This window comes from Corvus hawaiiensis, chromosome 5, assembly GCF_020740725.1.
Source record: "Corvus hawaiiensis isolate bCorHaw1 chromosome 5, bCorHaw1.pri.cur, whole genome shotgun sequence".
NCBI lineage: Eukaryota > Metazoa > Chordata > Aves > Passeriformes > Corvidae > Corvus > Corvus hawaiiensis.
Window position 1 is genome coordinate 2,452,848 of NC_063217.1, and position 27,172 is coordinate 2,480,019.

General features: G+C 63.1%; 5 protein-coding genes and 1 long non-coding RNA gene across 14 annotated transcripts in view; 3 read left to right on the plus strand and 3 right to left on the minus strand.

Moving 5' to 3' along the window:
* Positions 1 to 4,502, minus strand: part of DCTN1 (dynactin subunit 1) — a 42,600-nt gene extending 38,098 nt beyond the window's left edge. For all 6 annotated transcript variants that reach the window (XM_048303739.1, XM_048303738.1, XM_048303737.1 and 3 more), the window contains exon 1: positions 4,421 to 4,502. In XM_048303739.1, the coding sequence (XP_048159696.1) occupies positions 4,421 to 4,453 (33 nt within the window). In that variant the 5' untranslated portion in view covers positions 4,454 to 4,502. The remainder of the gene's footprint in view (positions 1 to 4,420) is intronic.
* Positions 1,569 to 11,882, plus strand: LOC125326031. 2 transcript variants are annotated; one of them, XR_007203655.1, is made up of 5 exons: positions 1,569 to 2,570; positions 2,673 to 4,955; positions 9,783 to 10,001; positions 10,750 to 11,113; positions 11,235 to 11,882. It is a non-coding gene; the product is annotated as an uncharacterized LOC125326031 (long non-coding RNA). The 2 variants fall into 2 exon arrangements; XR_007203654.1 differs by having other exon boundaries at positions 1,569 to 2,853.
* Positions 11,883 to 12,346: 464 nt separating this feature from the next.
* Positions 12,347 to 15,828, plus strand: LOC125326018. Its single transcript, XM_048303757.1, has 5 exons — positions 12,347 to 12,469; positions 13,150 to 13,262; positions 13,692 to 13,844; positions 13,938 to 14,104; positions 14,484 to 15,828. The coding sequence occupies exons 3-5, from the start codon at positions 13,694 to 13,696 to the stop codon at positions 15,780 to 15,782; spliced, it is 1,617 nt and encodes a 538-aa protein (XP_048159714.1). The 5' UTR covers positions 12,347 to 12,469; positions 13,150 to 13,262; positions 13,692 to 13,693; the 3' UTR covers positions 15,783 to 15,828.
* On the minus strand, positions 15,788 to 18,259 carry LOC125326022 (retinol dehydrogenase 13-like). The gene is made up of 6 exons (XM_048303765.1): positions 17,846 to 18,259; positions 17,030 to 17,269; positions 16,853 to 16,942; positions 16,593 to 16,781; positions 16,224 to 16,330; positions 15,788 to 16,136 (listed from the first exon to the last, which is right to left on the minus strand). Exons 1-6 carry the CDS (start codon positions 18,000 to 18,002, stop codon positions 15,948 to 15,950), a joined length of 972 nt encoding a protein of 323 aa, XP_048159722.1. The 5' UTR covers positions 18,003 to 18,259; the 3' UTR covers positions 15,788 to 15,947.
* Positions 18,260 to 19,853: 1,594 nt separating this feature from the next.
* C5H2orf81 (chromosome 5 C2orf81 homolog) lies at positions 19,854 to 22,318 on the minus strand. Of its 2 annotated transcripts, XM_048303756.1 has the most exons (5): positions 22,202 to 22,318; positions 21,424 to 21,666; positions 21,124 to 21,336; positions 20,921 to 21,034; positions 19,854 to 20,805 (listed from the first exon to the last, which is right to left on the minus strand). In XM_048303756.1, exons 1-5 carry the CDS (start codon positions 22,301 to 22,303, stop codon positions 20,053 to 20,055), a joined length of 1,425 nt encoding a protein of 474 aa, XP_048159713.1. In that variant the 5' UTR covers positions 22,304 to 22,318; the 3' UTR covers positions 19,854 to 20,052. The 2 variants fall into 2 exon arrangements, with proteins under 2 accessions (XP_048159713.1, XP_048159712.1); XM_048303755.1 differs by lacking the exon at positions 22,202 to 22,318 and having other exon boundaries at positions 21,424 to 21,861.
* WDR54 (WD repeat domain 54) lies at positions 22,245 to 27,090 on the plus strand. 2 transcript variants are annotated; one of them, XM_048303762.1, is made up of 10 exons: positions 22,245 to 22,321; positions 22,698 to 22,905; positions 23,508 to 23,570; positions 23,659 to 23,725; positions 24,421 to 24,477; positions 24,553 to 24,680; positions 25,543 to 25,643; positions 25,724 to 25,886; positions 26,122 to 26,196; positions 26,342 to 27,090. In XM_048303762.1, exons 1-10 carry the CDS (start codon positions 22,302 to 22,304, stop codon positions 26,471 to 26,473), a joined length of 1,014 nt encoding a protein of 337 aa, XP_048159719.1. In that variant the 5' UTR covers positions 22,245 to 22,301; the 3' UTR covers positions 26,474 to 27,090. The 2 variants fall into 2 exon arrangements, with proteins under 2 accessions (XP_048159719.1, XP_048159718.1); XM_048303761.1 differs by having other exon boundaries at positions 22,287 to 22,321; positions 22,608 to 22,905.
* Positions 27,091 to 27,172: the final 82 nt, after the last annotated feature.

Below are 27,172 nucleotides of genomic sequence, written 5' to 3' on the forward strand. Positions count from 1 at the left end.
AACCTCGACAATTCCATGATTCCATGATCCTGTCATAAACGTTACATCCATATTTATATTTCAGTGGGCACCAGGACACTCCAAGCACGACATCCTGGGATGCACCTGGGTTCAGGCATGGTTATCCAGGTGATCCATGCTCTTGGAGCAGCAATGCGGTGATGGATGCGAGGAATTCCATGGGTACTGGAGACCCCTGGGATTATTGAAATCACAGGGAATTTGTTGGGATCCACCCCCAGCACCTCCTGCTCTGCAATCAGCCTGAGTAAAACAGATTAACCATGGAATCCTGGAATGGTTTGGGTGGGAAGAGACCTTAAATCCCATCAATCCCACCCCCTGCTGCGGGCAAGGACACCTCCCACTGTCCCAGGCTGCTCCAAGCCCCATCCAACCTGGCCTTGGACACTTCCAGGGATCCAGGGGCAGCCACAGCTTCTCTGGGCACCCTGTGCCAGGGCCTGCCCACCCTCCCAGGGGAGCAATTCCTTCCCAATATCCCACCCAAATCTCCCCTTTTCCAGTGGGAAGCCATTCCCTGTATCCTGTCCCTCCATGCCCATGTCCAAAGCCCCTCTCCAGATCTTTTGGAGCCCCCTCTTCAAACCCTGACACCTTTCAATCCCACTGCCTCTATCCCAGAGGGGACAGGGATGTTCCCTGTCCTGCTCAGCTCCATCTTTCCGCTCATCCTAAACTCCCAGCAGCCCCCAAACCGGGACCAGTTTGGCATTTCCCCCACCCCTCGTGTCACTGGTTCTGGTCATTGTGCAGAAATGTGGAGTTTTGGTCACTCTGGGCCCAGCTTCAGCCAAAGAATCCGTTCTTTATCCCAGGAAAACAGAGCCTCTTTCACCCGGCACGGCAGGGAATGGCCGGGAAGGCCCTGCGGACAAACCTCAGCCACAGCTGGACACCACAGGGGGTTTGGGAGATTCAGGGAATTCTCAGCCTTTGGAAGAACCCTGGGGACTTTGAAAGCTCCTGGAATCCCACCAAACCATCCCCTTCTCTTGCACATCACTTCCCGAGGTCGGAACGAATGTGGAGCGAACCCACCGGGTTTGGGGTTCTGTGACTGAAACCAGGGATGAAGGTTTTCCCACAAGCCTGAATTCCGGGTTTCTTCCAAACACAACTGGCAGAAACCAAAATAATCTCGTATTAAACCCCAAAATCCATCACCCAACAACGAAACCCAAGACTACTCAAAGGCAAAATCGACGCTCCAGACCCAAATATCTCCCAAAGTTCTGGCTCCTTCCAGCTGCCAAGGCTGCAGCAATGTCCAGCAAGTGTGTGGAAAATCATGTCCCAGGTGTGATGGAAAATGAGAGCAGAGCTCCAAGGAAACAAGAAGCCCAAAGGAAAATCCCAAATCCCCAGTAAATGGCAGGGCTCCTGGACCAGGAGTTTTTATCCCTCCCCATTTCCGTTTGGCACCTGCAGCCCGGTAAGATCCACTGGATGTGACACATTCCAAGTCCTGGCATTGGGAAGCCATTCCCTGCCTCCTGTCCCTCCAGGCCTTGGCCCCAGTCCCTCTCCAGCTCTCCTGGAGCCCCTTTAGGCACTGGAAGGGGCTCTGAGCTCTCCTTGGAGCCTTCCCTTCTCCAGGGGAACATTCCCAGCTCTCCCAGCCTAGCCCTGACGGACATTTGCCAACCAGCACTGATTTCATGGAAACTCTTCCCGAGTCTTTCGCACTTGGGAAAAGAAGGAGAGCCCAGAATGAATCTCCTCAACCACATCCCATCCCTCAGGAGCAGGAAGTGATCTCCACCTTCTGTTTCCAATCAATCAGACGTTGGTCTGTGAGACACTTGGAAACTCCAATCCAAAGGATAAACCCCCGACTGGAATTCCCATAAAACCAACGTGATTAATCCAGGTTTTACAAGAGGAACAACTGTCCCAGCTGGAAGCAGGTGGGATGGGCATTCCCAGCTATTGTCCCAGCCGGGTGACCGTGGTCGGGGATCCGATGGCCATCCCAGGAGAGATGGACACACCCGTGGTCACTCCTCCTGGCCGTGGTGACAATCCCTGCCCAGCTGTGGACAGGAGGGACAAACATGGGGACAGTCATCTTTGGGAACGCCACGGCACAACAGCCTGGCAGGAGCCAGTGACACAGCCCAGAATTCCCTCAGCTTCCCAGGCCAGCTCCTCATGGATCCCCCCCTCTGCCACACCGACATTCCCAGGGGAACACACTCGGGAATTCTGGGAACGGGGGGTACGGACAGCGAGGGAAGAGGATGGAGGAGCAGAACTGTGGGAAGCCACATGGGAAGAGAGAAGGGCGGGGGCCACTCATAGTGACAGCCCTGTCACCGCTCGCTCTGGAGCGGCAATAAACTCCTAAATCCCAGTAAATGGGAAATGCAGGGATTCACAGTGGAGGCAGTGGGGGCCAGCTGGGGAGATCCAGGGCATAGGGCAGGTGGTGGGAATGGGGCAGCCAGAGGAGCAACCAGGAATGCTGAGCCTCTGGAGCAGCCACCACTGGAGGAAGCCACCAGGCCAGGAGGAGCCTGTCCCCACTCCAGGGACACCTGCTCCAGGTGAGGGACAAGCACATGGATGCACTGCCACCACCACAGGAGACTCTGCCCCCCACAACTTCCCGAAATCCAGCATTTTCCCGTTTTCCCCCCTTTTTGAAGCATGATAGACATCCACAGACTGACTGCTCTGCTGTGTGAAGATCCTGGTGCCGAGCTACTGAAAAGGGGATGAATTCCCAGCGATTTGGGTCACCCCTGTGCTCCATCCGAGGGCTTCAGTGATCCGCTCCATCCCAGTGGATCACCCCGGGAATATTCAGTGTGTTCCTCCCCCGTGCAGGTGAGTCTGACGGAGCCTCAAACTGTCACTCAAAGCTCAGATCAAAAGTTTTGGGAGAATCCCGAGCAGCCAACTCTGACAAGATACAAATCCCAGGCGTGACCCACAAAGCCAGAAAAGGGAAAGACTTGGGGAGAATTCCGGGTTTAAGCCTGGTCAGTGCCGAGTCGATGGTGCTGCTGCCACAAGATCCCTGTGGAAAGGAGGGATCGCCCTGGGACTGAGGGTGGCTGCTCTGGGTGACACCAGGATGTGGCACTGGACTCCAAGCTGCCCAAATGGAAGGGTTTGGGTGTCTCTGGACACCGGGAGCAGTGTCCCCAAAACCTGGCAGGGACACAGCCCCGGGAAGGGCCGGCACAGCCATGGTCCCTGTGGTGCCCATTCCAAAATCCACGTGAGCCCAACAGGGATAACCTGCTCACAGCACCCTGCCTGCAGTGTCCAGCGCTGCCCTGGGACCCCCAGGATTCCCGGGATCCCCAGTCCTGCCACCAGTCCCAAAGCCACATCTCCATCAGCCCTTGGAGCCAGCGTTTGGCTCCTTCCCTGCCCCCTTGGAGCCCCCAAATCCCTCCAGGCTGTCAGGACTCAGGTTGGAATTTCACCCCCTTCATCCAGCTCCCCATGGAAAACAGGGAGGTTTGAGGAGCAGGCAGGGGGCTCCAGCCCCCACAGACCTGCATGGACACACACTCGGACCCCGCAGGGGTGGGCAAAAAAGGCTCCAGGCTGGCCAGTTTTCCCGAGCTGCTCCCTCCGCAGCTAAATCCCTTTGGCCACAGCCCAAATCCCACCGGCTCCGGGCCTGGCGTATCCCACAGCGGGCAGGACACGGTGCCCACGGAGGGTCTGGGGGTCCCATGGAGCGGTGGGAAGGCTCTGCCCACCCCGGCTCCATGCCGGAGTCGCTGCCGAGTTGGCACAGCCAGGCCCAAACGCGCTGGCAGTGCCCGGCGGGGTCTGAGACACAATGTCACCGCGGCGGCGGCCACAGAGGGACACAGCGACAGGGAGAGAAAGTCCCGGGCAAGGCCTGGCCCGGGGGGCCGCTGGCACCGCACAGCCCAGGGGTAGCTGCAATACGGAAAAACCTGGAAGCGCTTGCCAGGCCCGCGGAAGCTCGGGATCGCTCCGTGCCGCCTGGAAAACCGGCCCGGAGGGAGGGGAGCCCGCGGCAGGCAGGAAAACACGCCGGGATCTTTGTGCTGAGCAGCCCCGGCAAGGCTGCGCCGGAGCCCCGGGAAGGGGCTGAGCCGGAGCGGCCGCTCGGCCGCCGGGGTAATTAATCGCGGTAATGAATTGGGGTAATCACCTACACGGGCAGGTAAGTCCGCCCAAAAGCGCCGGCCCCGGCGCAAGCCGGAGCATCCACCTCCCCTCCCGGCATTATTGTCAGCGAGGGAGGTGCCACATTCCAGGGATACGGGAGCGCAGGGAGCACAATCGAGATTTCCCTACAAAACCCAGCTATTTTCGCTGCGACAGCGTCGCGATCTGTCGCGATAGGACCCGGCAGAGCCAGGAGCTGTTGAGTCAGCTCCCCCCTCCCCACCCCCGCCCTTACCCGGCCGGACGCGTGCCTCCTGCCCTGGGCCATGCTGCCGCGCTCCAGAGATTCCCGATTCGCAGCCAGCAGCTCTCCCAGCTCACGGCCGGCAGCATCCAGCGGCGCTTCCCAGCGTCCCGGCCGATCCCAGCATCCCCGCGCCCCGCGCCCCCCCCCTCCCCCGAGGCTCTGCCGGGCGGTACGAGAGGGAGGGAAGCCCTTTTCTGGGCGAGGATGCTCCGAGGGAGGGATACAGAGAATTCCAGCGCTGCCGATGGAGCCACTCTGCGCCAGTGCCGCTCCAGACTTGTCACCGCGCCGGCGGCTCGCTGGGTCCTAACGCTCCCCGCAGGAGCCACCGGCACGGCCACCCCGCGACACTCCGGGCCTCCTCCCGCTCGCCCTGCGGTGGGCACCGGGCAGGGACACCCCAAATTGTGCCCGCCGTGACGCCAGACAAGGCTTGTCCCGCTTGCTCTTCCCTTCATGGAGAAATTTTGAGGAAAAACAGCCCTGCCCTAGAGCAGGGTTTGTCCCAACTCTCCAGGTACAGGTGAGCAGCACGTGTGGGTGGATGGAGCCCAAGGGGTTAATTATGGGCGGCTTTAATGATCATTAATTGCCCTGCGCCTGGCTGTGACAGGTGACATTGTGTCCCATTGTGTCCCATTGTTCCTGGCTGAGCTGACGGATCCCAAATTAACGCCCTCACCCCTCTTCTGGGCGCTGTTCCCGGGGCTAATCAGGCTAACGAGGGGATTTGGGAGCCACCAGGACCGGCCACTGTGCAGTCCCAGCGCAGGACCCCAACACATGGAACCACCCCCCAACCACAGAATATCCCGAGCTGGAAGGGACCCACAGGATCACGGATCCAACTCCTTCCCTGCACAAGGACAATCCCAACAATCCCACCTCATCCCTGAGAGCGTAGTTGGAACACTCCTGGAGCTCTGGCAGCCTTGGGAATGTGCCCACTCCCTGGGGAGCTGTTCCAGTGCCCCAGCATCCTCTGGATGAGGAACCTTTTCCTGATTTATCCATCTAAACCTTCCCTGACACAGCTCCAGCTGTTCCCTTGGGTCACAGGGAGCAGAGATTGGAGCTGCCCCTCTGGAGGAGCCCGATGAGCCTCCTCCAGGATGGAAAAGTGACCCAACACCTGCACCTGAGCTGGAATCTGGCTTCAGGAACCGGGAGAAGAGTGAGAAAACCATGGATATGCCCCCAAAAAACCAGATGTGTCACTGGGCATGGCACATCCAGGAAGAGGAAGGCCACAACGTCCCACGGAATGAAGCTGGTGGCCATCACTGGCATTCAGGGGAAGGAGATTTAACAATGCACAACTGGGATAGACAACACAAAACCCAGCTGGAGACTGGGATTTTCTCACTGGGACCACCAGGAGCTCAACCAGAGCCACCCCAGGTACCTGGTGGTCACCGGAGCTCCAGCTGCTTCCCCTCTCCATGATGGTTTAAAGGAAACTTCGTACACAAAATCCACCCAAAATTCTCCAAAAAGCTACAAAGAGGATGAGCTCCTTCTCCTTCCCCCCGGACCTGGCAGTTCTGGGGACGACCAGGACATTTGGTGCCAAAATCTGCAGTATCCCAACAAAAAGCAAGTGAAAACCACCCAAAGCAGTGGATTCAGAGCAGGATGGGGTGTCCCAACAGCTGTGGGACAAAGAGACCCCCAAAATAAACACCCCTTCCCTCAGCTGGGGATCCCAGCTCCACTCAGGATCCAAAGGGTCCTCTCTGGTATCCTCCTCATCCCTGGAAGTGTCCAAAGCCAGGCTGGATGGGGCTTGGAGCGACCTGGGATAGCAGAAGGTGTCTCTGCCCATGGCAGGGGGTGGAATTCCAGAGGAGGTTTTTCCTTCTATGGATAAAATCATTCAGATTTTCTAAATCTTCTCAACTGGTTTAATACCTACCATGGACTCATGGCATGGTTTGGGTGGGAAGAGACCTTAAATCCCAACAATTCCACCCCCTGCCGTGGGCAGGGACACCTCCCACTATCCCAGGTCGCTCCAAGCCCCGTCCAGCCTGGCCTTGGACACTTCCAGGGATCCAGGGGCAGCCACAGCTTCTCGGCGCACCCAGGGCCTCTCCACCCTCACAGGGAAGGATTTCTTCCTAATTCCTAAATTCTAAAGGATTTCTGCTATTCCTCTCCCCTGCAGAATCCTCCTCTGGCATCCTGGCTGACCCCAGAGCCAGGGAGCAGCCGGGAGCAGGACAAAAGCCATGGACACAAACACTTGGAGGGTGCTCAGCCCACGGAGCAACGGCGGGGATTGGATTCCAAGGAGAGGCTGGGATGCCAAGAGGGCACTCAAATTCAAGAAAGCTTCCTCTGAGTGCAAGAAAAACCAGGAAACAGCCACGGAATTTCAGCAGGAATTCAGATGGGAGCAAGGGGTGTGAGACAGCAACCCCTCAAGAGGATGGGAACTCCCCACTGCTCTTCCCACAGAGCTCTGGGAATAGCAGGACAAACCCCAAAACCGGGAAAATACCAGGGAATACCAGACAGGCTTCGTTCCCAGGTGGAGCAGAAGAGGAGTTGTTAATTTAAAAAGAAAATGACAAATGTCACACTCCTGCCCAGTCGGAGTTTTCCATGTTAAACCGAAGCGCGAGGGAATTTTTTCCACACAAACACAATTTCATAGGACCACAGGACGGTTTGGGCTCAGAGGGATCTCAAAGCCCACCCAGTGCCACCCCCTGCCGTGGGCAGGGACACCTTCCACTGTCCCAGGTTGCTCCAAGCCCCGTCCAACCTGGCCTGAAACATTTTTAAGGATGGGGCAGCTGCAGCTTCTCTGGGAATCCTGTGCTGGAAATCATGGATTCATGGAATAGAATCATGGAATCCTTCAGGCTGGAAAAGCCCCCTGAGCCCATCCAGTCCAACTGCTCCCCCAGCACTGCCAAGGCCACCACTGAGCGTGTCCCCAAGCGCCACATCCGTAAATCCCTTCAGGAATGGTGATTCCCACCCAGCCCTGGGAGGAATTTTCCCACTTTCCAACCTAAATCCCTCCAAGAACGGCAACTCCATCGCTATGGAAACCTAAACCCATTTCCCATTCCAAACCAGGCCCTGGTGACCCCAAAGGACAGTGACCTCCAGGTTTTCATGGATATTCCCATTGGTGCCTTCCAGGATACCCCATTTCTCAACACAACAAAGTCACAGGCACCACTCACCATCTCCTGGTTTATTCACTACTTGGATTTGGGATGAAAATGAACCCTTGAGGGAAAGAATCCTGGAAAATCCTGAGCTGGAAGAGACCCACAAGGATCCTGAGCCCAAGACAAGCAGTGAGGTGGGACAGGAGCTTTATTAGTGCCAGAATCATGGGAATGTGGGAAGTTTTGGTAATTAAAGCCCTGTGAGATGATCCAGAGCCCTCTGGGAACACCCCAACCTCCAACGGGGCTTTGGCTGCTCCACCCTCACCATAACCTATGGATTTGGTGCTAAACCTGCTCTGTACCAAGGGCAACAATCCCAATTTCCCCCCAAACCTGGGCACTGCCGTGTCAGGATGAACTGCTGCTCCAGCTGAAAAAATCCCCAGGACAAATAAACCTTCCTGAGCCTTCCAGGAATTCCAGCATCCCCTTTTCTATGGAAACACACCCAAAATCTGATTAAACCTCAGAAATAAATTTCCTGGTGCATGAGCAGGGAGGGGACTGGCACAGGGGAAGCAGGACCCCATCCCTGCCCCTTCCCAGATATTTTGGGATTTATCAGGAACACCACGTACCAGAGGCGCTGCCTTGTGCTCCCACTCCCGCTCAGCGAGTCTGTGGAGCTGTGTACTGGGATGGACACTGGGATGGACACTGGGATGGAGCAGCCCAGAGCATCCTCCACATGTCAGGGTCACACCGGGCCAGGGGTGGAGCGATTCTCACTCTCCTGGGAGGAAGCACCAGGTGTCACAGAGCTCCAGGGATTCCCAGTGCCGCCCACCCCACTTCCAGGGATTGCCAGTGCCACCCACTCCACTTCCCAGGACATGGATCCCCCCACAAACCACTCCAGCCATCGCTCTGCAGGATCCACGTGGATTTTTCTGCTGCCCAAACTCTCTGTCTTAATTCATCATCAGTGAGAACAGAAGTCCATAAATATCCCCTCTCAAGCTCCAGGCTTTTCCCTGGGATCTGGGATACATGCCAGCCCCCTGCCGAGCAGCTGGAACACCCCCAGCTCAAGGAGCATGAGGAGGAGGAAGGTTAAAATCCTTCAGAAACTCCCACTGTTTATCCAGCAGGAGCAGAATTCCACCTTCCTGCGTTTTGATGCGTTTTTTAGGCACATCTCCCAGTGAAATTCCTGCACGAAGCTGATTTTGGGGTTGGGAGGGAGCAGCTGAGTTTGTCAGGAAAGTGAGTTCAGGAGAGAAATCCTAAACCAGCATTTGGGGTTTAGTCTTTAACGCAGCAAAACAAATCCTGAGTGAGTTTGAGACTTTTTAAATTCCCCTCTAAGCCCTGAACGCTCCCAGGGGACCCCAGAAGTCAGCCTGGGCTTGGAATCAGAATCCTGGAGTCATGGAATGGTTTGGGTTGGAAGGGACCTCAAAGATCATCCAGTTTCACCTTCTTTCCACAGGCAGGGACACCTCCCACTATCCCAGGTGGATCCAAGCCCCAGTGTCCAGCCTGGCCTTGGACACTTCCAGGGATCCAGGGGCAGCCACAGCTGCTCTGGGAATTCCATTCCAGGGCCTCCATACCCTGACAGGGAGGAATTCCTTCCCAACATCCCACCCCAAGCTCCCCTTTCCCAGTGGGAAGCCATTCCCTGGGTCCTGTCCCTCCTGCCCTTCTCCAAAGTCCCCCTCTGCAGAGCTTGACCAGTTCCCCCCAAATTAGGGACGTCCAGCACCCAAAATGAGGCCACTCAGCCACGTCCCTTGGGAACAGCAAGAACTGGAGGGCGGACACGGTGTCACCCAGGCCAGCGCTGCAGGGATCCCACACCAATTTCCATGGAATTATGGAGTGCTTTAGGGTGAAAATTCCTCAGAGACCATCGAGTCCAACCATTCCCCCAGCACTGCCCAGGCCACCACTGACCCCTGTCCCCAAGTGCCACATCCACAGGGCCGGTAAATCCCTCCAGGGATGGGGACTCCACCACTGCCAGGGCCGGACAACCCTTTCCACAAAGGAATTTTCCCAATATCCCACCTGAACCTGGCCCAGCCTGAGGCTGTTCCCTCTCATCCCGTCCCTGTTCCCTTCGAGCAGAGCCCCGACCTCTCCCAGCTCCACCCTCCCTTCAGGGAATTGTGCAGAGCCAGAAGGTGCCTCCCAATCGCCGTTTTCCTTCCCAGCTGCTCCCTCGGGACCTCATTCCAGGTGAGGCGGATCCCGGCGCTAGGACCCGGCGCTGGAGCCTGCGCCCTGCACGGCTGCACCGCGGCACCGCAGCCCCCGCAGCCCCCTCCCAGCCCCGACCCCGCGGGATCATCCCGGCGCATTCCCGGCTCCGGCGTGGGATCGATGCTCCGTAGCCACAGCAACGCCCGGACACGCCGAGGATGCGGCGGGAGGTCAGTGGATTTCAGCTCATCCCCATCCAACGCCCCGCGGGATTCCCGGCTGATTCCAAGTGGGAGCATTCCCAGGAAAGCTGATTTAACCGCTCGGTCCTCGGGGGGGAATGGGAGCTGCTCGTTCCATGCGGGACTTTGCGCGGCTGCCGCCGGAGCGGCAATCCCTGGATTTCCTCCCTGCCAAACCCCCGCGGATCTTGCTCCGAGCAATTCCCAGCTTTCAACTTTATTCCCTCATTCCTTACGGAATTCCTGACCAGCTCCCCCTCTCTGAGGGCTGGTAAATGAGGGCATGGGGGGGGGGGGTGGGATGGGGGGGAAGAGCCAGGGCTGCGAGTCATTCCATAATCCATAAACCCCAATCCATCAAAACCCCTATCCCTCCAAAAAACCCAACCCCAATCCCTCCAAAAAACCCCAGTCCCTGGAAACCCCAGGAGCAGGGGACAATCCAGCCGGAGCACTGATCCCACATCCCTGCCATCCTCACCACCCATGCCCTTCCCTGATTTTCCATTCTTTAGGCATTTTCCCCTGGAAAACTCAGGAATGGGTGTAAAAACCCTCCCAAAATTTTGCCTCAGCAGTTCCTGGGTGGGTTTTGGGGCTCTGGAACATCAGCACAACGTGACTCCCCCAGGACAACGCCAGCATCCAGACCTTCCTACACTGAAATCCATTAAAATTTCTCCTTTTCCCCTTCAAACAAAGCAAAGGAATTGAATCCTTGTGTTTATCCCCAAAGCTGCCCTGCAGAGCCACCCAGCTCCACGTTTGGGAAAAGCACGAAGGAATCGCTCCAAGGTCACCTGGCCAGGTGACCAAACACCCAGCACAGAACCTGCCCTGGGAGAGCCACGCATTCCCGGAATTCCCGACGAGCTCGCATGGACCCGGAATTTTTAAAAACCCAACGTGGAAACCCAAAAATGCTGCATGAGATCGGGGCCCATCCGCAGTGCAACAGCCCAGGAACGGCGCTGGGAGGTCCCTCCTGACAGGAATTCGGGAATTCCGGAATTCCCTGAGCAGCCTGGAGTGAGGGATGGCACCAGCGGGATACTGGGACACAGCTCCGGGTGACCCTGGGAGCAGCACACCTCACACAGGTACATGGCCCTGCCCGCATCCCACCCCTTAATTAATCATTATTCATTCATTAGTTGATGCGGTTAATTAATTATTCGCATACTGTGCTAATGAGGGCGGGGGGAGGTGGTGTTCTGACAGAATTCCCAGAGCACACAATCCCCTGCTGGAAGGTGCCGCCGCGCTTTCCCTGGATCCAGGACCGGGAATATTCCTCCATGCCATTCTTAATGAGCTCCCCTCAATTATCCCGGCCAGTAATTACCCCCGGGCTGAGTCATTCCCACCTCGCTTCTGGATCAAACCTTCCCAATCCCGAGGGGGAAGCGCCGCCCTCATCCCATCACCGACCACCCCTCACACAGAACCCAAACACCCCTAAATACCCCTGCAGACCCCCCCTAAATCCCCCCAAACACCCCCACAGACGCCTCCACAGCCCCATAAACTGCTCACAGAGCCCAAACACCCCCACAGACCCCCCCATACACCCCTAAATCACCCCAAACACCCCCAAAATCACCTCCTTACCCACGCACAGACCCCCACAAACCCCTTTAGACCCCCACAAACCCCTCACGCAGACCCCCGAGCACCCCTATACAACACATACACCCCCGCAGACACCCCCAGACCCCCACAAATATTTCACGCAGACCCCAAACCCCTTCAGATCGCTCACACAGCCCTCCATAAACCCCGAAACCTTCTCGTACCCCCCCTAAATCCCCATAAACCCCTCACACAGATCCCCACACACCCCTTCACACCACCCCAGACCCACATACAGACCCCATCACCCCTTTCAACCCCCAGAAACCCCCCCAAACCCCTCACGCAGACCCCCTCAGACCCCTCACACACTCCCCCCCACACACACCGCTTTACCCCCCCAACACAAGACCCCCAGACCACCACAACGAAGGACGCTCGGCATCCCACCACCACCGCGATACTTCTCTCTCGCTCTCCCCCACCCCAAACCCACACTTCCCCTCATTCCCGGGACCCCCCGACCCCCCTCAGGCCTCTCCCGGTACCTCCGGCCCGGCCGCTCCCGGCGCCGCCAACCCCGCCCGACATCAGGGCCCCCTCGGGCTGCCCCGTGCCGTGCCTGACGCCCAGCGCGGCCGTACGGCCGCGCTGGGCGTCAGGCACGGCACGGGGCAGCCCGAGGGGGCAGTAAGGGCGGAAGGGGCTTCGCTACATGCGCATGCGCAATGCGCGGAGTGAAGCCAGGAAGAAGGAGGGGCGAGTGATGGCGGGGCCAGGCCCGGGGAGGAGGAGGAGGAGGAGGACGATGAGGAGGAGGAGGAGGAGGAAGCAGCCGGCCGGAACGGGATCAGTCGGGACAAGACGCAGCTGGGAACCCCCCGGTAAGTGCTCCCGACCTGGCACGGCCGCTGATTTGTCAGCAGCGGGGTGGTCGCAGGGGTTGTTGCCTCGTGTTCCAGAGATATTGCCGTGCCGGCCGCCTCCTTCCCTCCCGTTGTGTGCCCGAGCTGCTTCCCGGAGGGACTTTTCCCAGTTCCCGGGGGTCTCCTCCTGGCCTAGAGGGTCTTTTCCCGGTCCCAGGGGGTCTTTTCCCACTCCACGGGGGTCTCCTCCTTTTCTATAGGGTCTTTTCCCTGTCCCCGGGGTTTTTTCCCAGTGCCTAAGAGCATTTTCCCGGTTCCAGAGGGTCTCTTCCCAGTCCCCAGGGCTCTCCTCTTTGTCCCAGAGCGTCTTTTCCCAGTCCCCAGGGTCTTTTCCCAGTCTCCAAGGTCCTCTTCCTGGTCCTGAAAGGGCCTTTTCCTCATCCCGGAGGGTCTTTTCGCGGTCCCGGGGGTCTTTTCCCAATCCCTGAGGGTCTTTTCCCGGTCCCCATGTCTCCGTGGTCCCCGGTTCCCTTTCTCCAGTTTCCAGCGCCTCTCCCCATCCCAGTTACCCTTCCCCACCCCACTGGCTGCATTGGGATGGCTCCGAGGTTACGGATCCAGGAACCGGGATTCGATGTCGGGCTGGGCCTTTAATTATCCCATCAGGATTCACCTCCTCGCTTCCTGCTGAATTCCGGGGACACCAGCCAGCGCCAGCGCCCAGGCGTCCCCTGTCCCGGTGAACACCGGGATAACTCCCGGAGCCGAAGGATCCCGTCCCGGAGCCGCCGGTGCCCACCGGGAGCTGCGGGTGAGGTTTGGGATGCCCCGGGGGAGTTCCAGGGGCTGAGCCGCCGTGCCCGGCGCCGGTTCATCCCTGGATCGCGGCGGGATTCCCGCCGGGAACGGAGTGAAACTGAAACCGGAACCGGCGCCGGGAGGTCACCGGGCGGAAAATGAGCCCAAAATGAGGTCGGGCTTTGACGGGTGGCGGTGCCCGCGGTGGCTGTCCCTGACTGTCCCTGTCTCAGAGATGCTCTGGCAGCGGGCAGTGCCCATGGTGGCTGTCCCTGACTGTCCCTGACTGTCCCTGTCCCCGTGCAGGGATGCCCTGGCAGCGGGCAGTGCCCATGGTGGCTGTCCCTGACTGTCCCTGACTGTCCCTGTCCCCGTGCAGGGATGCCCTGGCAGCGGGCAGTGCCCATGGTGGCTGTCCCTGACTGTCCCTGTCCCCGTGCAGGGATGCCCCGGCAGCGGGCAGTGCCCACGCTGACCACGCTGTGCCTGCAGAGCCTGGCCCAGCACATGCAGAGCCTCTGGGCCAAGGACTACAGTGACAACTACCTGGACGAGTACGAGTTCCGCTTCCTCGTGGGCCCCTTCAACGACCTGAGTGAGGCGTGGGGGATGTGCCAGGGCACCGGGACCCCCGTGGGGGGAGCAGGTGGGGGTCCCAGGCCCCGCTGACCCCCCGTTTCCCCCCCAGCCTGCGGGCTGGTGCAGGAGCTGCTGAGGCTGCTGGGGACGAGCCGGCGGCTGTCGCGCGCAGCACTGCACCTGCTGCTGCTGCCACACCTGCAGCAGCTCAGCCTGCGGCCCTGCCCTGCGCTCGCCAACAACGCCCTGGGCCACCTCATCGTCCTGCGCTGCCAGGTGGGCAGGGGGGTGCCAATATCTGTGGGGTTGGGGATGCCCACCCTCCATGGGGCAGGGGAATTAGGGCTGGGGAAGCCGGGCTAGAGGTGGCCATCTTCTGTGGGGATGCGGGTGCCCACCTGTCATGGGGCAGGGGGAATAGAGCTGGGGGTGCTCACCATCCGTGGGGATGGGGATGCCCACCGTCAGTGGGGTGGGGGCGAGTGGGACTGGGGGTGCCATGGTCCATGGGCTGAGGGATTGGGGCAGGAGGAGCAGATAGGCCATGGCCACCCTCTCTGAGTCTTGAGGTGCCCACCCTCTGTGGGACAGGGCATGAGAGAGACATCCATGCCCCTCTGCCCGCCCCACTGAGTGTCTCCCCATGTGGCTGCAGGGCCTGAGCGTGCTGGACCTGGGGGGCTGCGGGCGGCTCTCACCGTCTGTGCTGGTGGACCTGGCTGAGGGGCTGCCGCGCCTGAGCCGCCTGGGGCTGGCCCACACCCAGGCCAACGTCCAGGTGCTCTCGGCCGTGGGCTCCTGCTGCCGGCACCTGCGGGAGCTCGACGTGTCCGGCTGCAAGAAGGTGACGCCGCGTGCCCTGCGGCACCTGGGCTACGACCCCCTGGCACAGAGCCCGGGCTGCCTCACGCTCCGCGTGCTGCTGGCCCGCGACCTGGAGCACTCCGAGGATGGGGACATGGTGGCTGCTGTGGCCTTCCTGCTGCTGGCCCTGCCACACCTGGAGGTGCTGGCACACAGTGCCCTGCCGGACGCGCTCCGGCTGCTCCACACGCGGCAGCTGGATGGCACCAAGGACTCTGAGGGTTTCCCCTCGCTGAAGGAGCTGGCGCAGAGCCGGGGGGCTGCACCAAAGGGACACCCGCTCACGCTGCCCCTGCGGCAGCTGGAGGAGGTGGAGGAGGACGCCCTGGGCATCGTCCACGCCGTGTGTCCCCAAGCCGAGGAGGTCAGCGTGTGGCTGGAGGACAGTCCCGGCCCCTCAGGGCTCCGGGAGCTGCCGGACTGGGAGTGCCTGTCCCGGGTGACGCTGGGCTGCGCCGGGCGGCACGGCCGGGCGCTGGCAGAGGTGCTGCCGCTGGCACAGGGCCTGGGCACCTTCCTGCGCACCCTGACCCTGCACGGCTTCATCTGCCGGGACCCTCTCTCTCTGCCCACCCTGCTCGCCAGCTGCCCCGGCCTGCAGAGCTTCAGCGCCGAGCTGGAAGTGCCACCAGACCCCCATGCCCATGCCGAGCCCCCCGAGGAACCCCCGGCCCTGCCACCAGTCTGGGCCACCGACCTGCTGCCCCACGGGCTGCCCCAGCTCCAGAGCTTCTCGCTGACCCTGGCCGGGCCCGTGCCGGCCGCGCACAGGCCGGCGCTGAGCTCCACGCTGGCCTCGCTGCTGTGCGAGGCCCCGCAGCTGCAGACCCTGCGCCTGCTGGCCGTGCCCTTCCCGCTGGACTCGGTGCTGGAGCCGGCGCTGGCGGGGCCGGCGCTGCGGGAGCTGCGGGAGCTGTCGCTGGCCGAGAGCCTCGTGTCGGCCGGCGCCGTGTGGCAGCTGCTGGGCTCCGACGGGCCCCTGCAGCGCCTGGACCTGTCCCGCTGCCCCGACATCCACCGGCGCGACTACGACGCCTTCCTGCAGGCCGTGAGGAAGCAGCGGCTGGACCTGGACATCACCTGGGAGTAGCGGCGTGCGTGGAGCCGGGCATTTTAATAAAAGTGTCCCCGTCACACCTGGCCGGCGCCGTGTCGTCCCCCGGGCAGCGCCGGGTGGCACAGGGTGGGTACGGGGGGAGCAGAGCGGTATCCGTGTCTCCCTTGCCGCCGTGCCGAGGGGTGACATCCCGGTGGCTCAGTCTCGCTCCGTGAGCCCCGTGAGCCGCTCCGATGCCTCCCAGAGCTTCCGTGCCAGCGCGGCGTCGCGGGCGGCCGCCGAGGGCAGCGCCAGCCGGCAGCTGCTGTCGAAGTATTTCCCGGTGATGCCCTCGGCCTCCTCCGAGACGGCGCAGAAGATGGTGCTGGCAGCGCCCTGCTCGGCCGACTGAGGGGGACAGGGGTGAGAGCGGGTTTGTCACCCCCCCCACCCACCCCGCTGCCCCCGGGACGGGCAGGACCCGGCCCCGCTCACCTTCATAAAGGGGCGGAGGAGGCTGAAGAGCACCCGCACGGTTCTGCTGAAGTGGCGCATGATGCTGGTGCTCACCACGCCGGGGCTCAGCGCGTTGGTCGTCACCCCTGCCAGGCCGCACCATTAGCAGGGTGGCGACCCCGGGGACCCCAAATCCTTCGGGGAGCAGCAGGAGCAGCCCCCAGCCTGGCGTCAGACCGGGGCTCTGCCACTCTTGGGGAATCCCAGCGAGTGTCTAACCCGTGTCAGCCCCCTCCCAGCCCTGCCGGCAGCTCCTGGGATCTGGCAAGGGAGCACAGGGAGTTGGGACAGGGGATGTCCCCAGGGTGCCGCATGGCACAGCTGAGCCTGGCGTGGTCCAGCACCCACCTGTACCCTGCAGGCGCCGCGCCAGCTCGGCGGTGAAGAGCACGTTCATCAGCTTCGTGCTGTCGTAGGCGGCGTCGTAGCCGCCCGGGCGCCGCTGCCCCGTCAGGTACCCGCTGTCAGCCGTGCCCACGCTGTGCCGGAACGATGACACGTTGACCACCCGGGCGGGCGCTGAGGCCTTCAGGAGGTCTGTGCGGAACAAGAGGTGAGCAGGGAGGGGTCCCGAGAGCTCCCCCAAGTCCCCCAGCCGCTGCGCTCACCCAGGAGCAGGTTGGTGAGCAGGAACGGGCCCAGGTAGTTGGTGGCGAAGGTTTCCTCCAACCCCTCCGATGTGATGGCGAAGGGCAGCCCTAGAAAAGAGGGCGGGGAGCGCCGTGGGGCATTGGGATGCGGTGCTGGAGCCCTGTTGGGGCTGCGGGGCCTGGCCTGGCACATACCGGTGACACCGGCGTTGTTCACCAGCACGTCCAGCCGCGACTCCTCGCGCAGCACGGCGCTGGCGAAGGCGCGCACCGAGGCCAGGGAGGAGGTGTCCAGCAGCCGCAGCACCACCGCCGGGTTCCCGGTGGCCGCCCGGATCTCCTCCACGGCCGCCTGGCCCCGCTCCCGGCTCCGGCACGCCAGGATGGTTCGGGCGTTCCGGCGCGCCAGGTCCATGGCCACGCACTTACCGATGCCTGCAGAACACGGAGCGGGTGTGGGCTGATCCCAGCCAGGTCCCCCTGGCGAGGGATCCCTCGGGGTCCGTGCCACTGTCCCCAGGGTTTGGGCAGCCCCTGCCACAGCCAAAACCAGCCGGGAGGACATGATGGGCACTAGGGGTGGAATGGAGCCCAGCACATGGGGAGTCACTCTGTCCCTGGGCACACAGGGACACCCCAGTCCCAGCCTGTGCATCCCATCGTCCCTCGCGGTGCCAGCCCGACCTCATGCTCGGCAGTGGGACACGGGTGTGGGCAGTGACCCCCATCCCTGGTGTGACATGGTGGCCGTGGTGGCCAGTGGCACGGTGGCCTTGTCTCTCAGTCATTAACAGGGCCGAGGCAGAGTCCGGCCTCAGAAGGTGGGCAGGGGGCACCGGGGGCACCAGGGGCACATTGTGGGTGCCCAGGGACAGGCCACCAGCTGCTTCTGCAGCCATTTGCATTCCCAAAGCAGGGACTGGGGTCCAAGGCTGGCAAAGGGACACACCCATGTGCCCACAGCCGTCACGCCATCACCTGCACATGTCCCTGCCATCCGTCCCTGCTCACCGCTGTTGGCTCCGGTGACGATCACTGTCTTGCCTGTCAGGTCGGTGGGACACTTGCGGGGGTCCCAGGGGCTTCTGCACATGGCCCAGAGCAGCAGCCCCAGGAGCAGGAGCAGCAGGAGCCACCACGGGGGGCTCAGGGTGCCCAGCAGCTCCATGGCTGGGTGCGGGATGTGGCTGGGGACAAAGGTTACCTAAGCAGGACCTTTGCCCGGCCGGCAGCAAGGCACGGCATGAGTCCCTTTGCTCCGTGAGCTGCTGGGAGCTGAGGAGGGACGGCAGAGTGGCTGGGGCAGGAAGGAGGGTGAGCCACATGCCCCCTATGCCACCCCACTGTCCCCTGTGCCACCCTGCCAGCGAGCGACAGCGATGACGTTTCCAGCAGTGCTGTTAACAAGCCCTGCACGTTAAGCCGTGTAAAACCACACCAGTGCCTCTGCACCAATCGCAAAGGAACCACTTCTTGGGTGTGGACCGAAAACTTTCCGCCTGTACCGGTTTGGCCAAATTTAGAAAGATATCTTCTGAGAGAACGCAGGTCACCACCCGTCCCCCACTAGGTTCGGGGAAAATAAATTTTCCTCAAAGGAAAGTGAAAGAGATAAAACTATTTATTTACCAAACACACGGGGAAAGGAAAATAATGTTAAATAATAAAAATCTCTCTCTGTGGAGAAAAAACCTGGGAAAGCGTTAGTCCTCCCTTTGGTCTCCTCGGAGCTGGGGCTTGGGCCAGGGCCAGGCCCTCTGTGCCCGGTGGAAAGTCCTCCTGATGTGTTCTAATACTGAAGCAGTCCAGTGGAAAAGGAAGAAAATCCGAAATTCCAGGGAAGGGAAAAAAATTTCAACTCTCAGTCTCTCTCCGGAGAAAAAGAAGCTGAAACAACTGGCCAAAAGCTGACTGGGAAGCAGCAAGCCGGATGCTTCCTCGCTCCCCTGCCGCAGCTGGAAAAAAAGTCCCTATCTCTATGTGACCTTGAACAAGCTGCAAACTGCTTTGAGGAAGTTTTGCTCAGTTTTTCCTTCCCCCTCTCAGGCTCAGTCGAAAGGCATAGAAAGGCACAAGAATTAATTTCTGGGCATAGGGCAGCGATATGGGATACACATCATAAAGTCACCCCAAGACACCGCCCCAATGTTCCTTTGTGGTGTTGAGCAACAAAGGAGTCATTGCAGCAGCGCAAGAAGTGGGGTCACAAATAGGGCTGTTGATTTGGGGGGCACTCGTCTTGTAGAACCGCCAGAGCAGACCCTCGACCAACACTGAATTAAGACCCAAGCGCGCGATGGTGAAAACACTCTCACGCTAATTAGGGACTGAAAACCACGCCTACTCCATCATTTTATGCCAATGAGAACCGAAAGCCGCGCCTAAGGCCTCGCCTCACGCTAAAACGGAACTGAAAACCGCACCCGCTGTCACAGCTCATGCTAATGAGCTGAAAACCACGCTCACTCCTCATATGCTAATGAGGAACTCTATAACTATAACTCAGGGAGTGACCGGGGCACGTGTAAAGCTCCCTGTGTCACTCCGGTGTCCCCGGTGCCACCCCAGGGCTGCTCGCCCGCGCCGCTGCGGACTCCCTGCAACCCCGGCACGGCTACAGGAGGGGCGATGCCCCCTGTGCCCCCCAAAGTCCCCATCCTGCAGTGCGGGGACACTCGGACACGGGTGGTCCGGAGCTGGAGCACGTCCCTGTGGGAGCAGGGACCTTCAGGAGTGGCGCAGCAGGCGGGGACAGTCCCGGAGGCGAGGGACCCCGGAGCTCCCGGGAAGGCAGAGGAGGCTCCGGGCAGCCTCTGCCCGCCCGGTCCCGCCGGAGCTCACGGGGCGAAGCCACACGTGTCACCCCGTTACATCCCCCTTACTCCTCATTTGGGGACAAAGGCGCTGCGGGGACGAGCCACGTGTGGGTTCGGGGGCTGGTGGCACCACGGGTGCAGCGCCCGGTGCTCCCGGTCCGGCTCCGGTGGCACCGCCGGCTCCCCGGCCGAGTGGGGAAAACTCATTTTAGGGGTTTTTATTTGCTTGTTTTCTTCAGCAGCGCTGGCAAAGAGCCCCGAGCTCCGGGGGCGCCGCGCGGTGCCGTGCCCGGTGCCAGCCCCGGCGCCGGTGGAGGAGGAACCCCCCGGAGCTGAGACATCCCCCGAGAGCGACAGCCCCCGGAGCTGCCGCATTCCCAGCGGGTTTTCCAGGTGCTTCTCTCATTCGTGCTCTGACATCCGGCACTCCGGGTAGGGGAGGATGGGCTTCAGCTGCTGCTCAGCTCTCCTCACCGCCGCCTCCTCCTTCTGCTCCCCGTCCCCCTGACGGTCGCGCCCCTCCACGGCCGGCCCGCGCCGCTCGCTGCCGCCCCAGCGCACGGTGACACCGGGCGCCAGCCGAGCCGAGGCCAGCCAGGGGTGACACAGCTGCGGCTCGGCCCTGGGCGGCCGCCCGGGTCCCGGGAGGACCTGCCGGGACCCCGACGGGGGTAGCCGGACCCGCGAGGCTCCCGGCCGCATCTGATCCGCCTCGGTCATCAGGTCCACCACGCTCACCTCGGGGACGACCCAGCGAGCGGCAACGCGGCGGGCACCCAGCCTGGGCACCCCCCTGCCGCCGGAGGGTCTGAGCAGCTGGATCGATGCCAGGCGGGTGCGGGAGGAGGATGGCAGCGGTGGCACTTGGCCGCCGTCCTCCGCCGTGGCCTCCAGGGACCCCTGCGGTCCCTGCGCTGGCGATTTCGGGGGCTTGGCCGGGAGCGGAGCCGGGGGCCGGGGCGGGCTCGGCGGGGCCGGCCGGGGTCGCGGGGGCCGGGAGAGGCGGAGGCCCTTCCTGGGGGGCCGGGGAGCGATGGGCGGCTCCGGGCTGGGTGGCCCTGACACGGGCGGGACGGCGACAGCGTCGGGGACCTGAGCGGGAGGAGCTTCGGCGGCTGCGGAGGGCTCCGGGCACGGCGGCTCCGCATCGTAAACCTGCCCGGGGGACAAACGGGACTCGGTGTTGGTGACACCGGGTGTCCCATGGCCCCGGAGCTGCTGGGGGTCAGCCCGGGGGGTCTCAGGGAGGGGTAGCCGGGGCACGTCTCACCTGGTCCGTGGGCAGAGGGTGGACAGTCGGGACGGGAACAGCGTCGGGGACCTCGCCAGGACACTCGGGCGGACCTTCAGCCTCGGCTATCACGGGGACGTCCTCGGACGGCACCTGGCCGGGGGACAGAGAGGACCCGGTGTGGGTGACAGGGCTCGTCCCGCGGCCCGGGCGGGTTCCGGGGCGGTCGGGGAACGTCTCACTTGTTCCGAGGGCCGGGACACGATGGGGGGAACGCCCGCTATCCAGGAGTCCCAGGTGCAGGTTTCGGGCTCCTCATCCTCCTTCCAGACTCCGTCTCGTTCGGGATCCGGGTCCCCCTCAGGGTCCGGTTCCCCGTCGTCCCGCACCTGGAACCGCCACTCGGCGACAAACAGGATGGCGTCCCGCGCCCGCGACACCGTGAAGGACATCCGCTGCAGAGACAGCGCTGAGACCCCTGCCCGGGACTCCCAGCCCCCCCCAACCTCCCCAAATCACTGGGGGGGGGGGGGGTCTCTCACCTGCCGTGCCGCCGCCGCCAGTGCGCACTCGCTCATCACCCGGTCCAGGAGATCGTCCAGGATGGGCCCGGTGTCCAAGGGTTCGGGCGGGGACTCCCCGCCATCGTCGGGCGGGGTGAGCTGGGCCGCGGTCCGGCCGGGGCTTTTGGAGGAGGTCTTCTTGCCCTGCCGGGGCTGCGATCGCACGAGCGTTCGTGACTTGTCCCGTCGCGACTTGGTGCCGGCCCCGCGGGGTTTCGCTTTCTGCACGGGAACAGAGACCCCCACAGCTGCCGCTGCCTGGGCGGGACCAGCCCAGTGCGCCCCAGTATAGACCAGTACACCCCCACGCACCACAGCGTGGCCCCTCAGCTCATCCCAGTACATCCCAGTGCATCTCAGTACATCCCAGTATACTCCACTACACTCCACTATAGCCCAGTACACCCCAACCCGCCCCAGAACGGCCCCCCCAGCTCATCCCAGTACACTCCAGTATAGCCCAGTACACCCCAACCCGCCCCAGAACGGCCCCCCAGCTCATCCCAGTACACTCCAGTATAGCCCAGTACATCCCAACCCGCCCCAGAACGGCCCCCCAGCTCATCCCAGTACACCCCAGTATAGCCCAGTACATCCCAACCCGCCCCAGAACGGCCCCCCAGCTCACTCCAGTATACCCCGGTATACCCCAGTATATCCCAGTATAACCCAGCTCCTCCCAGCCAACACCGGCCCCCTTGGCCCCGCTCTGCCACCTCCCAGTTCCCCCAGTCCCGCCCAGTTCTCCCAGTCCCACCTCGGCCATCCCGCCCCTTCGGCGTCCCGGACTCCACGGCAACGTGACGTAATCACCGCGCGCCGCCCTTCGTGACGTCATCACGCCGCGACGCGTCTCCATGGCGGCGGCGAGCACCGGGTGAGCGGGGAGGGGGAAAGGGGAAATTGGGAGCCACTGGGGGGACTGGGTGGGGGGGAAAAAGGGGCGGGAAGGGTGGGGCGGGCAGGCCGGGGGGCTCCGGAAGGGGTCGGGGAGGTGGGGCTGGGGTGGGGTCCCTGGGAGAGAACCTTGGGCCGTGGGCCTGGGGGGCCCTTGGGAGGGGAGGGGGGCGGATCTGCCCCCCGCCCCCTGGAGCTCTCCGGACCGCCTTGGAGCTTCCCTCGGCTCCCTGGATCTACCCCTCCGCGTCTGGATGCATCACTAGCCCCACATCAGCGCCCCTGGCCCCTCTTGAATCTGCCCCCACTCCCCCTCTGGACCCACGGCAGCCCCGGCTCGCTGTGCCCCCCCTCAGGCCGTACCGCCGGGAGCGGAGCCTGGCCCTGCGGAGCAGCAGCTCGGCCCTGTACAACAACCTGGCCGTGCTGTGCCCTCCTGCCCGGCCCCCGGCCTTCGGCACCGTGCACGGCACCAGCCTCAGCCTGCTGGGCAACGAAGGGCCCCCCCGGCAGCTGCAGGCCCGGGGAGGGGGCTCGGCCCTCAGCACCCCCCTGCTCACACAGGTGAGGGACAGGGAGCACAGGGAAAGCCTCGCCTGGCTCTTCCTGGCACCGGGCAGGGGGTGGGACACGGCCCTGGCACGGCCCTGGCACGGCTCTGGCTCTGGTGGGGCCGTGTCACAGCTCTGTCACCCTCCTGTCACCGAAACAGGGCGGGGGCAGCCCCGGGACCCTGCAGTGCCCAGACCGTGGGGAGGGCGAAGGAGCCCCCTGAGGGGTTTGTGGGACGCTGGGGGGGTCCCCGAGGCCAGGGGGGCCCCCCCTGTGGGAACGTCAGACACGGCTGGGGTGGGGGGGGCCAGGGGGTCCTGCCCCAGGAGGGGGGTGTGGGAGGCTCCAGGAGGAGGGTTTGGGGGCTCCTGTTCCGGGAGGAGGATGAGGGGGGATCCTGCCCTAGGAGGAAGGTTTTGGGGGGGGCTCCAGGTGGAGGATTTGGGAGGCTTCACGAGGGGGTTTTGGGGGGGGCTTCAGGGGAAGGGTTTGTGTGGGCCACAGGAGGAGGAGTTGGAGGGCTCCAGCAGGAAGGTTTTGGGGGTCCTGCCCCAGGAGGGGGCTGTGGGGTCCTGCCCGTGCCCCCCACTCCCGCCCCACTCCGTCCCTCCCAGGCCGCGTGGTGCGAGCTCCCATCCCGGGTGCTGCTGGTGCTCACGTCCCAGCGCGGGGTCCAGGTGAGGCCTGCGGGGCTTGGGGACTCCTGGGGGTCCTGCTGCCCCCCTGTCACCCCCCAGAGTGTCCCACCCTGTCCCTCCATCCCAGATGTACGAGTCTGACGGCTCCACCATGGTCTTCTGGCACGCACTGCACGTCCCAGAGCACCCGGCAGGTGAATCCCTGAATCCCTCAGAGACCCCTGAACCCCCCCCAGCACTGCCCAGGCCACCACTGACCCGTGTCCCCAAGTGCCACATCCACATGGATGTTAAATCCCTGCAGGGGCGGGGATTCCACCACTGCCAGGGCTGGACAGCCCTTCCCAGGAGGAATTTTCCCGATATCCCAACACCTGGCCCAGCCTGAGGCCGTTCCCTCTCCTCCTGTCCCTGTTCCCTGCGAGCAGAGCCCGACCCCCCCGGCTGCCCCCTCCTGTCAGGGACTTGTGCAGAGCCACAAGGTCCCCCCTGAGCCTCCTTTGCTCCAGGCTGAGCCCCTTTCCCAGCTCCCTCAGCCTCTCCTGCAGCTCCAGACCCTTTCCCAGCTCCCTCAGCCTCTCCCGGGGCTCCAGCCCCTTCCCATCTCCCTCAGCCTCTCCTGCAGCTCCAGACCCTTTCCCAGCTCCCTCAGCCTCTCCTGCAGCTCCAGACCCTTTCCCAGCTCCCTCAGCCTCTCCTGGAGCTTCACACCCTTTCCCAGCTCCCTCAGCCGCTCCAGCCCCTTCCCCAGCTCCGTTCCCTGGACACCGGCACCTCGCTATCTTGTCGTGACAGGCCCAAACCCGTGCCAGGATTGGGGTGTGACCCCCAGTTCCTGTCACGGGGGTCAGTCCCTGCCCATGGGTGGCACAAACCCGTTCCCTTCCAGCACATTCCGTGTTCGCCCGAGGCATTGCCGCAGCCGGCGGCCGCTTCGTCTGCGTGGGTGAGCCAGGCCTGGGACGTGGGGAAGGCAGTGGCCCTGGGATGGCCCAGGCCTGTTGACCCCCTGACCCCACAGGGACATCCTCTGGGGCCGTGCTGGTGTTTGACATCCCCCCAAAAGGGACCAACGTGACGCTGAGCGAGATCCTGGAGCAGCACCGGGATCCCATCACCGACATCGCGGCCGAGCAGGGCCAGGCCCCGGTATGGGGGGACGGTGGGGGACCCTAAATCCCATTGATTCCACCCCCTGCCATGGGCAGGGACACCTCCCACTATCCCAGGCTGCTCCAAGCCCCAGTGTCCAACCTGGCCTTGGACACTTCCAGGGATCCAGGGGCAGCCACAGCTGCTCTGGGCACCCTGTGCCAGGGCCTCACCTCCCTCACAGGGATGAATTTCTTCCCAATGTCCCATCTAAATCTCCCCTTCTCCAGTGAGAAGCCATTCCCCCTTGCCCTGTCACTCCATCCCTTATCCCAAGTTCCTCCCATCTCTCCTGGAACCTCCTGAGGCACTGGGAGCTCACAGGGCAGGTCCCTGCAGACTCACCAGCCCTTTCCTCCCACTCAGCACTTTCCCTGATGAGTCACTGAACTTTCCTTGCTCTGGGATCCCCAAGGAATTCATCCCCCAGAACCCGTTCCCGAGCTGCCGTGTCACCGCGGGGACACGGAGCTGTTGTGTCACCTCCCACAGCCGCCGTCCCCATCCTCTCACACACCCCCCTGGACTTTGCTCCGCGAGTGCCGAGGGTTCCCAGGGCTGCCCCAGCGAGATTCCCAGGGCCGGGAGCGGCCGGGAATCCTCGCAGAGGGAGGGGTGCCCTGATCCTTCCTCGAAATCCACCCTCGGCGTGGCAGCGTGGGCAAACACGGGCGTGTTCCGGCGGAGCCGCCCGCGGGTGCTCCCGGCCCCGCTCCGGCCGGGATCCGTCAGCGCTTCGGGAGCTGTTCCAGCTTGTCCTGGTGCCCCTGGGGCAGCCCCGCAGCCAGGGCAGTGCCAGGTGCCATCCCAGAGCTGGGGACACTGCCCGGTGATGCCCCTGAGCCATCTCTCCCCACAGGATGGGGCCGGGGACTTGGTGACAGCCGATGACTCCGGGACCCTCTGCCTGTGGAGTACTGGGGAGGAGTTCACCCTGCTCGGGAAGATCCCGGGATCTGGGTGAGCCCCGGGGGTCCCGCAGGGTGTCGGACACGAGGGGGGGACGCCCTAGAGGAGGTGACACATTCCCCTGTGACCAGCTGCACCTGCTCCTCGGTGAGGCTGTGGAACGGGATCGTGGCCGCGGGCTATGGGAACGGGCAGATCCGGCTGTGGGAAGCGGGGTCGGGGCAGATCCGTGCCCAGGTGAGCGCCCACGCCCGCTGGATCTACGCGCTCGACCTGGCACCGCTCACCGGCAAGGTACGGAGGGGACGGGGTGTCCCACGTGGAATCACACCTGGAATCACACCGAGCATCCCACGCTGACATCCTGCTCAATATCCCAACCTGCATCCCACCCCGACATCCCACCTGACATCCCACCCTGAAATCCCAACCCGGCGTCCCACCCCAATGTCCCACCCCAGTGTCCCACCCTGCCCCACGGCACTGCCACCTCTGTGGTGTCCCCACGGTCCCTCTGTTCCCCTGGCAGCTCCTGTCGGGCGCAGAGGATTCCTTCGTCCACGTCTGGCAGCTCAGCAGGGACCCGGACACTGATGGCATCGAGGTGAGTCCGGGCTTGGGACACGGACCTGGCACTCGGAGCCACGGCTGCTCCGTGGGGACCGGGCACGTGGGCCAGGGATGTGGCCCTTGGAGCTGTGGCTGCCGTAGGAGTCTCGGCATTCCCTACGGATCCGCTCCCGCCGCAGATCCAGCACTGCCACGCCGAGTGCGTGACAGACACGCAGGTTTGTGGCGCTCGCTTCTGTGACCCCGCCGGGGACACCTTCGCTGTCACCGGCTACGACCTGAGCGAGATCCTCTGCTACGGGCCAGCCTGAGCCGGGAGCTCCGGGAATGTCGGGAACACCGGGAACGCCGGGATGCTCCGGCAGCGCGGCCGTGGGCGAGGGGTGAGCACAGACCCCCCCCCGGAGCTCCGTGGGGATGTGCGGGGGGAGCCCGGCCGGGATCCTCCCCTGCCCAAAGCCCTCCCGAGGGCTGGGAGCTGCTCCAGCTCCACCACCCCCAGGATCCTCCCATGGCTCCCGCCGGCTCCGGGATCCTCCCGTGGCCTCCCACCCTTCCCGGAGGGCGGCGTGGCTGGGAACAGACCCGGCTCAGACGGGAGGATCCCGGGGAACCTGTGCTACCTGCTGCTCCGGCCGGGAGAGCCCCGGGCCCGGCCCAGCGTCCCGGGATGCAACACCCGCCTGCCGCGGGTACCGGGAAGGGGAAAAAGGGGGAGGGAAGCCGGGGGAGACACGGGGTCCTGGAGGATCCTGCATCCCAACCCTCCGCAGGACCCCAAATCCCGGTGGGACGCTGCAGTCCCATGGCCACTGGCCAGATGTTTGAGGTCCCAGCTGTGCTCTGGGGCTGGAAACATCAGCAGCAGCTGCAGCGGGACCCCAGGGACATCCCCAGGTCCCCTCCAGCCCCCCCCTAAATGCCCCTGACCCCCCCAAACCCCCCCGTGGGAGCTGAGGTGACCCCAGGCTCTGCTCCCAGGGCCCTGCGAGGCTGGGGGGAGCGGGGGG

Coding starts and splice junctions, on each gene's coding strand:
- LOC125326018 (XM_048303757.1), top strand. CDS start 13,694: ATGCCCCGGCAGCGGGCAGTGCCCACGCTGACCACGCTGTGCCTGCAG. Junction 13,845..13,937: donor GGGCCCCTTCAACGACCTGA/GTGAGGCGTGGG, acceptor TTTCCCCCCCAG/CCTGCGGGCTGGTGCAGGAG. Junction 14,105..14,483: donor TCATCGTCCTGCGCTGCCAG/GTGGGCAGGGGG, acceptor ATGTGGCTGCAG/GGCCTGAGCGTGCTGGACCT.
- LOC125326022 (XM_048303765.1), bottom strand. CDS start 18,002: ATGGAGCTGCTGGGCACCCTGAGCCCCCCGTGGTGGCTCCTGCTGCTC. Junction 16,782..16,852: donor GCTCACCAACCTGCTCCTGG/GTGAGCGCAGCG, acceptor TGTTCCGCACAG/ACCTCCTGAAGGCCTCAGCG. Junction 16,137..16,223: donor TCCTCCGCCCCTTTATGAAG/GTGAGCGGGGCC, acceptor TGTCCCCCTCAG/TCGGCCGAGCAGGGCGCTGC.
- C5H2orf81 (XM_048303755.1), bottom strand. CDS start 21,789: ATGTACTGGGATGAGCTGAGGGGCCACGCTGTGGTGCGTGGGGGTGTA. Junction 21,337..21,423: donor TGGCGGCGGCGGCACGGCAG/GTGAGAGACCCC, acceptor CTGTCTCTGCAG/CGGATGTCCTTCACGGTGTC. Junction 21,035..21,123: donor TGTCCCGGCCCTCGGAACAA/GTGAGACGTTCC, acceptor TCCCCCGGCCAG/GTGCCGTCCGAGGACGTCCC.
- WDR54 (XM_048303761.1), top strand. CDS start 22,302: ATGGCGGCGGCGAGCACCGG. Junction 22,322..22,607: donor ATGGCGGCGGCGAGCACCGG/GTGAGCGGGGAG, acceptor ATGCATCACTAG/CCCCACATCAGCGCCCCTGG. Junction 25,887..26,121: donor TGGCACCGCTCACCGGCAAG/GTACGGAGGGGA, acceptor TTCCCCTGGCAG/CTCCTGTCGGGCGCAGAGGA.